Source organism: Zalophus californianus, chromosome 8 (assembly GCF_009762305.2).
Source record: "Zalophus californianus isolate mZalCal1 chromosome 8, mZalCal1.pri.v2, whole genome shotgun sequence".
Classification (NCBI taxonomy): domain Eukaryota; kingdom Metazoa; phylum Chordata; class Mammalia; order Carnivora; family Otariidae; genus Zalophus; species Zalophus californianus.
This window is the reverse complement of record NC_045602.1, coordinates 39799277-39813724: the sequence shown is the minus strand read 5'-3', so window position 1 is coordinate 39813724 and position 14448 is coordinate 39799277. Positions and strand designations below refer to the sequence as shown.

General features: G+C 41.6%; 1 protein-coding gene across 1 annotated transcript; it reads left to right on the top strand.

The window, feature by feature from the left end:
- Positions 1–1012: 1012 nt before the first annotated feature.
- Positions 1013–10975, top strand: MRPL35 (mitochondrial ribosomal protein L35). The gene is made up of 4 exons (XM_027621353.1): positions 1013–1107; positions 6731–6920; positions 7571–7715; positions 10630–10975. The coding sequence occupies exons 1-4, from the start codon at positions 1065–1067 to the stop codon at positions 10816–10818; spliced, it is 567 nt and encodes a 188-aa protein (XP_027477154.1). The 5' UTR covers positions 1013–1064; the 3' UTR covers positions 10819–10975.
- The last annotated feature ends 3473 nt before the right edge of the window (positions 10976–14448 follow it).

Below are 14448 nucleotides of genomic sequence, written 5' to 3'. Positions count from 1 at the left end.
TTTGTTACAGCAGGAATTGGAAATATAATTAAAAGCTTTTTGGAGTCCTCAGTTTTTAAATGTGTAAAGAGGTTCTAAGACCAAAAAAGGTTTGAGAACCACTGCTGTAAATAAATCCTGTATCTTTCTGTCCTGGCTCCCTCTCTTCTCATCTTAGCTCTTCATGTTCTTCCCGCCAAGAATGACCTTGCCCTTGTTAAAATCCTCCCCATTCTTTAAGATTCACATTATATTCTACCGCCTCCTTCCTGCTCATCTCAGTCAGAAAGCCTTTTCTCCTTAACTTTGAACTACTCCTATGAATTATTTATCTGCCTTGTATTTATGTTCTATGCTTGTTTCCTTATTAAATGTGAACTGCTCGAGACCAGTCTTGATCCTTACCCATTTCAAGCAGTATATGGTGTCCCATTTCAACCAGTATATGGTGTCATTTATTGTATATGCATGGAATATCTTAGCCAACAAGGATGGGCACGAGATTTGTTGTTTTCTGTTTGAATGAATATTAGAAAAAAATGTATGATCACTAATCATCAAGAATAAAATAAGGAACATAGAATTGTTTAGGAAGGATTGAGATGCTATTCTACCAAATGACAGTCGGTATTAATGATTAGAAAAAAATATGTGTGTGATAGCCTTAGGATATTTACATTCATTTAATTATGGCTGTCATTCTATTTTTTTAAAAACTTTAATAACATTGCTATTTCCCAATCACTTAGCCTATCAGTTACCAGCTTTGGAAGGAAAATAAGTTATTTCCTCAAATTTAATAAAATGAGCAAAAAGAAATTGTGTTTCAAACTGTGTACTTTAAATAGATCTATCAAATGCTCATTAAAAATTTAAGAGCCTACTTACTATATGCATAGGCACTTGTTTTGCAGCGGTGAAGAATAACCTGGCATATAGAAGACATTCAATAAAGGTTGCCTTGACCGTTCCTTTATGCATTTTTTTTTCTCCTTCTTCGACTCCACTCAAATTTCTTTTTCTTAATTCCCTTTTGCCCTGGAGCTTTTAGACCCAATGCGGCTGCCGTAGGGCGGGGTGGCAAGATGGCGGTCGCTGCCTTTGCTCGTGCCGTGAGGGCAGCATCAGGTCAGTGGAAAGCGAGGCGCTCGATTTATCCCCTCACAGAAGGCGGAACTGGTGCAGGATGGAGTAGGCGTTTAGCGTGGAGGTTAACAGGAAAAAAAAAGGCCAGGGGATTGTCCCGAATTTTCTCCGGGACTGCCTGTGTTCGGCGGGTCGCATCTTGGACCCTGGTGGACCTGGATGTCCCCCGGTGTCCGCTTCCTTACCGGCTCCTGGCCGTTCCGCCTTACCTAGAAAACAGACCAGGACTGGGGAGGAGGGGGGCGAAGGAGAAGAGAAAAGTCCCTGCTAACCTTCTCATTTAGAGGCTAGAACTCGCCACTCATGACCTTTGGCCTTGAAAAAGTAATTTCTCTGAACCTCAGATTCTACAGCTCTAAAACGGGGATGACACCATCTACCTGAGGACTAAATGAGCTCGTGCCTGTAAAGAGCCCTGCGTAGTGCCTGGCACCCAGCAAGCTTGTATGTATGAGATTCACACAATGTGCAGGAAACGGGGCGTGTTTTTTGCTCACTCAGTCCCCAGTACGGGGGCAGTCATAAGGATTTCTGGACTGAGGGAGATGACAGGAGTGAGGGCAATTAAATTAAGTTGCCTTCGCTCTAAGGACTTTTGCAAAAATATTATTTAAATGTGATAAAATTATCAGTAAATTAGTTATACACGAAATAAATTAGGATAAAATTCTGTGTAGGAAGAGTAGGAATAAAGAAAAAAGCTACAATGTAAATTTTCCAGCTGTTACAGAAGAGCATGTTTATGTGGGGGTATTTTTTAATTGTGAAAGTAACATACAAAGAAAAAATGTATGTAACATACAAAGAAAAATGTATGTAACATGAATGGCTTAAATAACTCTAAAGCAAACGCCCCGGTAGCCTGGGTGGCTCAGATGGTTAAGCGTCTGCCTTCGGCTCAGGTCATGATCCCAGGGTCCTGGGAGCGAGTCCCGCATTGGGCTCCCTGCTCCTTGGGAGCCTGCTTCTCCCTCTGCCACTATCTCTGTCTCCCATGAATATATAACTAAATAACTAACTAAATAACTAGCTAAATAACTAAATAACTCACTCACTCACTCCAAAGCAAACGCCCCTATAACACCGAAGGCAGGACACAGAACACTACCAGGAACCTCTTCTCTATCTCACTGTGCTTCTCCTAATCAAAATTCTCTTTCTGCTAAATATAAACAGTAGCCTCATTTCATTGTTATCTTGTCCTTTTTTCTGTAATAGTTTTAATTAGTTTTAACATTTATGTAGGCATCTCTAAGTAATATATTGTTTTGCCTGTTTTTGTACTTTACATGAATGGAATCACACAGTATGTACTCTCGTGTCTTTTACTTTGTGAAATTCGTTCATTTTGGGTGTAGCTGTAGTGCTTTCTTGTTCCTATGTAATAGTCTCTTATTCGACCACCCCACAATTCTCCATTTTGGGATTGCCGGGCATTTGATTGTTTTCAGTTTGGGGCGATTAGGTCCAAAGCTGATTTTCTTTGTGTCCTGGCACATGAGTGCAAGAGTTTCTCTATGATGTGCTTGTGTGTATCCTTATAAAACTGGCTGTGAAATTGCTGAATCAGAATATGTATATATTCAGCATTGCCTGATACTGTGAAAGTGATGTGCTTTTTTAAAATCACCCCACGGGCACCTGGTTGGCTCAGTCCCTTAAGCATCAGACTCAAATTCAGCTCAGGTCATGATCTCAGGGTCATGGGATTGAGCCCTGAGTGGGGCTCCACACTCAGTGGGGAGTCTGTTTGAGATTCTTTCCTTCTCGCTCTCTAAGATAAATAAGTGTTTTAAGAAAAACAGGGGTGTGGGGCACCTGGGTGGCTCAGTTGCTTAAAAGTCTGCCTTCGGCTCAGGTCATGATCCCAGGGTCCTGGGATCAAGCCCCACATCGGGCTCCCTGCTCCGTGGGAAGCCTGCTTCTCTCTCTCCCACTCCCCCTGCTTGTGTTCTCTCTGTCAAATAAATAAATAAATCTTTTTAAAAAAATTAAAAAATAGGGGTGCATGGGTGGCTCAGTCGGTTAAGCAACCGATTCTTGATTTTAGCTCAGGTCATGATCTCAGGGTCGTGGAATTGAGCCCCATACAAAATTTTTCAGAATACTTTTAGAGGGTATGGGATCAAAAAAGTTTGAAGGCCACTACTTTAGACAGTCGTACTCGCTTCTCTCCACACTCCCCATTGTTTTGATTCCTGCCACACGGAGCTATTTGTAATTCCCCAAACCTACTATACCATTTTTTTTCACTCTTCACCTGTACACTCCCTTTTCCCTCTGCCTCTTCTTATTCCTTCAAAACTCTGGTTTTGTGTCACTTTCTTTGTTAAAATATCTGTGTTCTCCATATAAGAATGAGTTTAGAGAATGCCAGTATGTATTAAAATGCCCAAACAGGGCAGAAGACTGAAGGAGCAGTTAATTACTGCCCTTGATTTGTGTGCTACCCTTTTGTCAACACATTCTGAGTTAGGCTGTGTTCAGTTTTTACAAGCTAAATCACAGCTTGGGCCACCTGAGGGTATGGTGGATAAGGCCCCCCAAGTCATTTTCCCAGGAACTGCTATCAAGCAAGATTTACCTTTCCTTCATTTTTTCTAACCTCGGTGTATTTATCCTGGATTTTGTCTTGTTAATTTTGATCCATTTTACCAAGATCACTTTGAGTCCAGATAGTCTTTGGACTTTGCTTTTATGCAGATTTGACAAACATGCTTTATGCAGCTTCAGGGCCTTCGTAAAAATTGAGGAAAATATAATCAATTAGGGAGCCAGGAAAAGACTTTGATCAGAACAGCAATCAGCTAATTTGGGGATAGTTTCTAGTCAGCTTGGAATTTATGTAACTGTACTATTATCCTGCCCACATTTATTTCTTTAGAATATAAAGAAACCTTTCACATGCCTTCCTAAAATCAGGCTACACTGTGTCTAGACATTCCCATGATTTCCCAGGCTAGTGACTGCATCAAAAAATGAAGTTCTTTTTAAGGAACAGTTCACTCCCAGTTGACAATATAGATTTTTGTGTGTGTGCACTTCCTGTTTATTTATCCATTCTAACTTTTTTTTCCCCTACAAATGAGTCTGTAGTTTACCCATTTATATGTTCTAGACTCTTACCTGCTCACTTCCTTCAGGGGAGGTTTCTCAGAATTTGAGGGTTTTTGTTTGTTTTGTTTTAACCAAGACACCAAGTTCTTTTTTTTCCTTCAAGATTTTATCTATTTGTTTGACAGACCGCGAGAGAGGGAACACAAGCAGGGGGGGTAGGAAAGGGAGAAGCAGGCTTCCCGCTGAGCAGGGAGCCTGATGCGGGCTCGATCCCAGGACCCTGGGATCTTGACCTGAGCCAAAGGCAGACACTTAACGACTGAGCCACCCAGGTGCCCCCCCTTTTTTATTAAGATTTTATTTATTTATTTGACAGAGAGCACAAGCAGGGGAGCAGGAGAGGGAGAATCAGGCTTCCTGCTGAGCAGGGAGTCTGCCCAGGGTTCCATCCCAGGACCCTGGGATCATGACCTGAGCCAAAGGCAGACGCTCAACCAACTGAGCCACCCAGGTGCCCCAAGACACCAAGTTCTGATGACCTTGTGAAAATTGGGACATTTTCTTGTTTACAGTCCTCCTCTTCAATTCACTTAATCTTTCAAAGATTACCTCCTAGTTTGTACTCACGTCTGCAAATATTTACAGTTTTTTTTTTTTTAAGATTTTATTTATTCATTTGAGACACAGACAGAGAGGGAGAGCATGAGCAGGGGGAGCTGCAGAGGGAGAGGGAGAAGCAGGCTCCTGGCTGAGCAGGGAGCCCAATGCAGGGCTCAGTCCCAGGACCCTGGGATCATGACCTGAGCCGAAGGCAGACTCAACCATCTGAGCCACCCAGGCGCCCAAATATTTACAGTTCTTTGAAATATAAGTTACTTATACCTGGAAACTTGAATGCCTTGCAGTAGAGAATTTCACTTCCAAGTTCCCAGAGGGGCTCTCGACAGTCTCCTGAATCTTGGATTTCAGCTCATTCATTAATGTTTATACTACCCTTTTTAGTTTGAAGAGCAAGAGAGCACAGCAGGGGGAACAGTAGAGGGAGAGGGAGAAGCAGGCTCCCAAGGAGCAGGGAGCCCGATGCGGGGCTCGATCCCAGGACTCCAGGATCATGACCTGAGCCGAAGGCAGACGCTTAACCATCTGAGCCACCCAGGCGCCCTGAAAATTGTTATTTTCAATGGAGAACAGAAAAGCAAAATAGGGCTTTTAAGTATTCAATCTTTCTCCTGCCATCTGTTAACATTATACCATTTTTGCTAAGCATTTCTCTGCTCTTTACTATCTGCTATTAGCATTCATTAAATGATTTCTCTGTGCCAAGTGCTCTCCCTAGCATTTTTCATGTTTTCTCTCATTTAATTCTTGTCACCTCCCCATGACTAACCTTATTTAAATTTGGGGAAACTGGGGCATAGAAGGGTTCAGTAACTTGCCAGTGGTCACACAGCTAGTGAGTAGTTGAGCTAGAAGGTGAACGCAGTCTGACTCTCACACCAGCACCCCAGTCCCACACTGCACTGCCCCTCATTTGTTACGTGAAATCAGTGCAACGGAGAGTAAGGCAGCGGTTCTAAGCCCTGGCTGAACTGCAGTCTCATCTGTGGAACTTTTTTTTTTTAAAGCAACTATTGAGGTATAATTTACATACCATAAAATTACCTGCTTTATGTGTACAATTTGATGATTTTTAGTAAATTTAATGGGTCGTGCAACCATCACCACAATCCAGTTTGGGGGCATTTCCATCATCCTGTGGCGCTTTTTCAGTGTGCACATTCTTGAGTCCCACCCTAGGCTCAGAATCTGAGTCGAGTCAGTGCCCTGAGTGACTCTGCTTTGTAGCCCTGGACTCTTACTTTGGCAATAATGTGAAGAATAGGTAAAGAGGACTGCACTGGGTCGATGCATCTAGACCCTCCCCACCCCCAACCCCAGGAGGTGCCTTCTGAGCCGCGCCCAGCCATCTCCATATTGTCAGGCAAGCAGTGCTCAGCCTCTGGAAGGTCCAGTCCCCGCTCCAGGCACGAGTTTGTTTCAGCCCCCCTTGCCTTTGTGAATGTTGTTCATCCTACCTGGACTCTCAACCTCCTCCTCCTGTGGCCTGTTCATTTCCTAGAGGAGAGCTCACGTACCTCTTTTGTTTCCTTTAGGACTCCTCTTGCCACTCTCTTGCCTCTCCAGGCAGTGGCCAAGCTTTCTTGGCTCTGCCTTGCCATTGCACTACATGCTGGGGAGCCCTGGCTCGTCAGAGGATAAGAGCTGGACTTAATGTTACAAACATTTTTGTTCCCTACTGTTGAACACAGAACTAGGACACATCAAAGTGGATTGTGGTGATGGTTGCACAACTTCCTAAATTTAGTGAAAAGCATTGAATTACACATATGGGTAATTTTGTGGTATGTTAAGTTATACCCCAGTAAAGTTGGTAAAAAGCTCCACAGGTGAGTCTGTTGCTCACCTGGTTTTGATACATTGATTTTAAATGTCTGGATGCCTATTTTGGAGCATCGTATTAAACAAGTATGCTTCTCTCTCTCTGCAGGAGTCTTCCAGCCCCTGAACATTTGGGTGTCTTCAGCCTATCGAAACTGTGTCCAGAATGCCTGTCTCAGCTCTGCGCTGTCCACCCGCCATTTTAGTTCTCTTCAGACACCAATTGTTTCCTCTGCTCCCGGACTTAGCACATGTGTCAGAAACCTGACATGTGGGCATACTACAGCAATCCTCAACAGGTAGAGTATATTTCAGTAAACGGGATGCTTAGACAAAAATTGTAAAATATTCCTGCCTGCAAAGACATCTTAGAAGCAGATGGTACTCTTTGCCTACCTGCTGTTTATCATGTAGACTGCCTGCTAGAGTGGGAGAGTATGATTGATATCCCTGTGTGCCTACATGCCAGCAGCAGGACTGCCAAACAGAGCACGCTTCTGATGTCCTAGATGTGGTTTCCTGGATGGAAGCTGTCAGCCAAAGCGGAGGGTGAACAAGATGCTCGGCATGCAAGGCTGGTGTTCATTTAGTCAACATATATTTAGTTAAGGACTCCTGGGTGCCCAGTTCTTGGCAGAAAGGATACAAAGATAAACTGAAGTCCTCAAAGACTTGATAATCTAGCAGGCAGGTAAGAAATCAGGTGATTAAAATATATAGGATAAATTCTCTCATAGGGATTGAGGGGGTAGTTGATGGAACGCTTACAATTTGGTGATAGTGGCTATTCTTATTTATGCTTAGTGTCATGGATCATTTAAAGTAACAATGTATATTAAAGTTGGCTCTATTCCAGTAGAACCTCTTCACTCATTTCTAAGTACAAAAATGGATTTTATCCTCTAATGAGTCTTATTGCTGTGTTAAAAATTTTTTTAATATATTTTAGAGCGGCCCCCTTGCTTCCAAATGTCCTGAAGCTACCAGTCAGAACTGTAACGTACTTCAGTTCACGGAAAGGGAAAAGAAAGACCGTGAAAGCTGTTGTCTATAGGTTTCTTCGACTTCATTCTGGCCTGTGGCTGAGGAGGAAGGTGAGTCTTCACACTGTTATTTGATTGAAAAAGGAGTGGGAGCAGATGAAAATGAAGAATTCAGTGAGCCTGTTCATTGATGTATCTTCCTCCCGTTTACCAGTTGCTTTTACAGTGCTGTGCTTAAGTACCAGCTTGGCAGGCATCTCTTAAGGTAAATGAATTCATAAAACAAAGTATCAGTCACAATGGCAAAACTCCTCACTGTAGGATGAGTTCATCACAGGTCTTCTACATGTCTGGCATATCTAATGATCACCAGAAGCCCTGTGACACCGCCCATAGGTAATAGCCTGTGGGGAGGCCCTCTTTAAGTCTAGAGTGTTACAGCGGCAGTCGCCTTCAGCAGGGACTTCGTGGCATGGCTCAGATCAGGGGCTGAAGGGCTCTTCCGCCTGGTTTGGATTGGATTCTTTAGGTGGCTTAGTCTTTATGACAGAATATTAACCCCACATACACTTTTTTAACTCTGTGTCTTTCTCTGTAAGTGTGTATGATTGGGGTCCGTATCAGACAGGACCCTAACACTTACTCTGGCCTGGGACCACAGCCTCTGAGAGGGCCTCTGACAAATTATTACTGTTCCATCCTCTCCCACAGCACGTCATTCAGCATGTGTGTGGGCTTTTTCACTCACGTCTTTATTCTTGGAAACAGAGTAGCTGATAATTAGAAAGCAGCTAAAGACTAGAGTTTTGCAAAACCACCTTTGAGTTTTGATAACTATTCAAATTCTAATTCCCTTTTACTATTTGGAAGTTAAACGATTCTTTAAAGATCAAAATTTGTTTCTCCATAAAAATAAAATATTTAATTGGTAAGACTTTCGCTAGTTGAAAGGTTGAAAGGATTATTTCCTATCTTATAAACAATCCTAAATTTAAGGTAAAAAGGTTGACTGGAACTCTCAGCTCATTCCTCCTTCAGAACAATACTGCGGTAGTTCATTTGCTACACTAGTAAATAGAAGCTCATGTAATCCATAAGTAGCTGAACTGAGTTATTCAGTTAACAGTTCTGAATTTTGGACCATTGGAAAATTTCTTCCCCCTTGTTGTCATACTGATTATTTCCAGGTCGTCATCTGGCCCTAGATAAAAGCTGGGTGGGGTTTTTTGCCTTCCTTTCTACATCCCTTTTATTGGGCCCTGAAACCCGCATGTTATAAAGGACCTGATCAAATTCTCCAATCATGCCTAGTCCCCGCTCAGGACCCCCCAAAATATTCTATATACAGAATGTCCTGCTTCATCAAAATGTAATATTAAGAGGAAAACAAAAAAGCTGGGTGGGTTAATTTATATTAATGTATAAGAACTGAAAATACTTTCTGCAGCACAGTTTTATTCCCTCCCATTTCTGAACCTAGAGAGTGTCTATAAAACTTCAAGCATTTTCACAGTGGTTGCTTTCCATAGAATAATGTTCAGAGGATCCTAGTGGTAATAGGCAGGACAGCAAATTAGCTGTAAGTCAGAGATCCACAAGAACCCAGGTTGGCTTGCAAACTACAAAATTATTACACAGATAAGGGGATTTGGGTTTGAATCTTTCAATTTAAATTATAAGCAAGGAGTAGAAAAAAATCTAATCCCTGGAATTTTGAAACCATAACTCTAAATAACGTTTCCTTATTTCTGAGTATAACTGTACTGTAGAAGTTGCTGGTCAGAGTGATGACACCAAGACATGTCAGAAACCCAAGGTGTCTTCTCAGCCCAGGGCTGTGGTTTTGTTCAGTTAATGTAGTGCCCTAGGACACAGGGCTTTTAGCAATAGCTTGAGTTCTAGTCTCTTCTCCCCTGTAACTTTGTGTGTGGTTTTCGCCACGTATTAACCTGGATGGCACCTAAGGTCTCTTGTAATCTAAACAGACTATGATTGTAGATTTTATATTCAATCTAATTTTTCTTCAGAAATTAATCCTTTTTTTTCTAATTCAAAAATTGTTTCTTCAAAATGAATAATGCTTGGATGGTGTATACGGCAGTTCTGGATTAAACATAGGAGTTCATCATTCCTTCATCACTCCCAATAGTGGTTTTATTGTATTCGTTATTCCTTAGAAAAGTACTTACTGCAGAAATTGGTCCTTAGTGTGAAAGGAAGAAATGAAGTAATACACTCGAGAACTGGGTTTTGTCAGCCTTTGTAATACTTAGTCCCCTTAAATGAACATAAACGTCATCAACTAGCCAGGAATGCCCTTCATCATCCTCCACATTGGGAAAAATAGTGGAGTAGTGGTTAAGAACTCTTACTAGTTCTGTGACCTCGGTCTGCTGCCGTTAACTTTTTTTTTTTTTTTAAAGATTTTATTTATTTATTTGGCAGAGAGAGACACAGTGAGAGAGGGAACACAAGCAGGGGGAGTGGGAGAGGGAGAAGCAGGCTTCCCGCCGAGCAGGGAGCCCGATGCGGGGCTTGATCCCAGGACCCTGGGATCATGACCTGAGCCGAAGGCAGACGCTTAACCGACTGAGCCACCCAGGTGCCCCTGCCGTTAACTTTTTAATCAATGGTTGTTTCTCTTTAATCTGTAAAATGAGAATAATAGTATGTTGTTGAAGATTGTTGAAGAGATAATAAGGTAATGCATATAAAGTTGGTGATTATAATTATATATCATTACTCTGTACTTTGCCTGCCACAAAGAGTCATTTGGCTTTATTCTCTGTGGTTTTAATTTAAATAATCTTTTATCCAAGTATTAAATTATTAGTATGTCTTTTTCATACTGCACATGCTTTCTGTACCTACCCCTCACTGAGAATCACATCTTTCTGAAAAACATATCAGCCCCAGTCAATCTCATCTTTGTTCCCACTGAGCCTATAAACCATGAATGGTGAAGATATCTGTTGTTTCCTATATAACATCATGTTTTGAATGTCTTTATAATATCATCTAACAGGCTGGTTATAAGAAAAAATTATGGAAAAAGACGGCTGCAAGAAAAAGGCGCTTGAGGGAATTTGTGTTCTGCAATAAAACCCAGAGTAAGCTCTTAGATAAAATGACAACGTCTTTCTGGAAGAGGCGAAACTGGTATGCTGACGATCCTTATCAGAAGTACCATGATCGGACAAACCTGAAAGTATAGATCAGAAATTTTATGACTTCCTAGCTATTGAAGATGTATCTTCGTGTATATGATGTCATTGCAAAATGGAATAAGTACACAACTTGATGTAAATTGTGCCAGTTGGTCTGGAAACACACAGTTCCAACATTAAACTTACCAAAGTTTTAACACAATGGATTAAACATTTTCAAATTTGTTCAGGGAAATAGGAGTTTAAAATTGTTGATTATTTTTAACAAATGGTAATGGCCTAACTAGTTCCAGTGAGGCTTATTTAATTGCAAGGAATGTCAAGTTAGGGCAGGTATAAGAAGACTCAGCTCCAGCAGTGTGACATTATTTTAAGTATATATGCCTGGGAACTCAGGAACCATCTCACCACCACCCTCCACCCCCACAACTAACCCCCGGGCCTCAGGAAGAACAGAAATTATACCGCATTCCTGAGTCCGAGGCACATCTGAGGGCCTCAGCAGCAGAAGATGCTAGATTTTGAGGCTTGGGGGTCTGCCATGTGTGTGACTCAGTTTCTCTGAGTTGCGCCTCTCAAGTTGTTTTCTGCATCCTAACCCTCAGCCCTTCTCCAGGCTCTAAGTGCCAGGAGACTAACTGGGCCAGCTTGTCTCTTTTACTAAAGACCAGGTCTCATCAGGAGTTACTGACCCGTGTCGGGAGCCCACCCTGGCTCACTTGGTTGTGTTAATAAGTAGGTTCACATGCAGCAAAAAATAGTTATGTGAGCAGTTTCACTTAGAGGGGAGCATGGGGTGGCAACACCTGTCTAGTATTCTAGGTTTATTGGGTTCATAAGCGTTCTTAGTGTATTGGAACAGCATTTTTGTAGAGAGACAAGTAAATGAAATAGCCTTTCAGTATGCCCATTCATGAAATAGAAGAGGCTTTAGAGGTGCAGACACTTTTTATCCAAGAGTTGAAAGGCACTGTATTTTCTTTTTTTTTTTTAAGATTTTATTTATTTGAGAGAGAGCATGCAAGCAGTGGGGAGAAGTGGAGGAAGAGGGACAAGCAGACTCCATACTGAGCACAGAACCTGATGCGAGGCTCGATCTCGACCCTGAGATCATGACCTGAGCCTAAATCAAGAGTCGGATGCTTAACCAACTGTACCACCCAGGCACCCCAAGGCACTGTATTTCCTAAAAGTTAGTTTACTCACCTGGGATTTCATATTTTTAATTGGAGGATAAACATTTTCCAAAGACACATTGTAGAAACTAAAGGAAAACAATCATTTTGGAAATGATGCAAGAGCTAAGCATTGATCACCTGAAGAGGATTGGATGAGAGGCATTGAGGAAAATTCTGTTCCCTGTGTGGTTCAAGTCTAGGGCAGTGGTTCTCACCTATCCCATCAGAGTCATCTGGGAAGCATTTTCAAACAACAGAGCACTTTGGATGAAAAACCATTACAGATCTTAACCAACTTACGATGGGGTTACATCCCAATAAACCTAAGTTGAAAATGCATTTAATACACCTAAGCTACTGAACATCATGGCTTAGCCTAACCTACCTTAAATGTGCTCAGAACACTTACTTTGGCCTACAGTTGGGCAAAATCATCTAACACAAAGCCTATTTTATAATCAAGTGTTGACTGTCTCATGTTTACTGAGTACTATACTGCAAGTGAAAAACAGAAAGGGTGTGTCTGTGCAGGACAGTTGTAAGTCTGTCAGTTGTTTACCCTTGTGATTACGTGGCTGACTGGGAGTCTCAGCTTGTTGCCACCACCCAGCAGCACAAGAGAGTGCCCTACTGTGTATCACTAGCCTCAGAAAAGATCAAAATCAAAATTTAAAGTATGGTTTCTACCAAATGTATGTCACTTTCACACCACTGTAAAGTCGAAGAACCTAAGTCAAACCATCATAAGTCAGGAACTGTCTGTATTAAATAGAATTATGCCTCAGTTACTACTTCAAATCCTTTAATATAGTAGCCGATGATGATAAGATGAAGTTTCTTTATTGTTAATAGAATAAGGTTAAAGATAACCAAATTGAAATTCTGTGGTAAGTCAGGCTAGGATTATTAGAAGAATTTCTTGAAACCAGTGCATGTTCCTTAAAAGGAAAAGTGGTGACAAGAGAGGGTTCTAAAACTAGAAGGCCACCTGTATGTCTGTTTATGCGACCCATTAATAAAGAACAGACATTGGATTTGAGATGAGGTAAGACTGAAGCATGCAGTGGCATCCTGTTTTGATTGATTTTCATTTCCTCATAACTTCTGAGGTGGCAGAAGCCAACCACTCTCAGAGTTTCCACATCATTTTTTTAAAAAATATTTATTTATTTAGTTAGTTGAGAGAGCGTATGCACAAGTGGGATGTGCAGAGGGAGAGGGACAAGCAGACGGTGCTGATGTAGAGCCCGACTCAGGGCTTGATCTCACAACCCTGAGTTCCTGACTCTGCCACTCACCCCTGGTAGCAGGATGGAACTGGTACCTGAAGAAGTTGAGGAGGCCACTTTCCCACTGTCTCCATGACTTCTCTAGTGAAACTTTGGACAACAAAGATCTCTGTTATAGGGGCCTCAGCACCTTGGTTTTTCCTGTAGGCCAGAGGTAGGAGAGGTAGAGACAAGGACTGGCAACCAGACCTCAGCATCCAGACATGGACTGAAATGGAAGGGCACATGATTTCGGACAAAGGGAATTTTCATATATATAATTTTTGTTTTATGGGTAGCAGGGCTTATCATCAACACTGATTTTATAGTTTGAAAACCAAACATTAAGGAGTCTACCTAAATGGCATTGTAATTTATGTAAAAGTATGATTTACTGAACACCAACTATGTCCCAGCACAGGGATGGGCATATATATCATAACTGCTAATCCTCATACCAGCCTTGCAGGGGAGATACTATTTTTTCTTTCTTTCTTTTTTTTTTTTAGTAACCTCTACATCCAACATGGGTTCAAACCTATGACCCTGAGATCAAGAGTCTCATACTCTTGACTGAGCCAGCCAGGTACCTGGGGGGGATATTCTTTATCCCTCGTTTAGATTTGAAGAAACTGCAGCTTATACAAGTTTAAATAAAGTACCCACAATATAGCTAATAAGTCACAGAACTTAGGTCTGAAGTCTTGGAATCTTGTGCATTTCCTGGAGTCTTTTAACATGAAAACTCATATATCTAAGTCCACAAATACTATAATCTAGCACTATACATACTAAACACTTTTTTTCATGACACTACCAAGTCAGCCTTTAAATCATAACTTTGCTTTACTGTTGTCAGCTTTTAACCTGATTAATCTCAGTTCTGTTGCCATTGGACTTGGCTCAGTAAATGAATAAATGAATGGATTTTCAGCCTTTCCATCTCTTCATCTTCCTTTCAGCCTTCTGAATGTGCTTCTTTACCTGCTGCTGCTTTATTTTATAGCCCTCATGTCAAACATACAGAATAGGAGACTATAAAGGCAAAGAAAATGAGTTTCATCTTAAGTGTTCAAGTCTTTGTGACCACCCAATGAAGCTTATGTGTGCCTGTTCATATACATATATTTTTAAGTAAATTGTACACCCAGCGCGCTCAAACTCAGAACTCTTGAGATCAAGAGTCGCATGCTCTCCCGAATGAGCCAGCCAGGCACTCAGCCTGTTCATA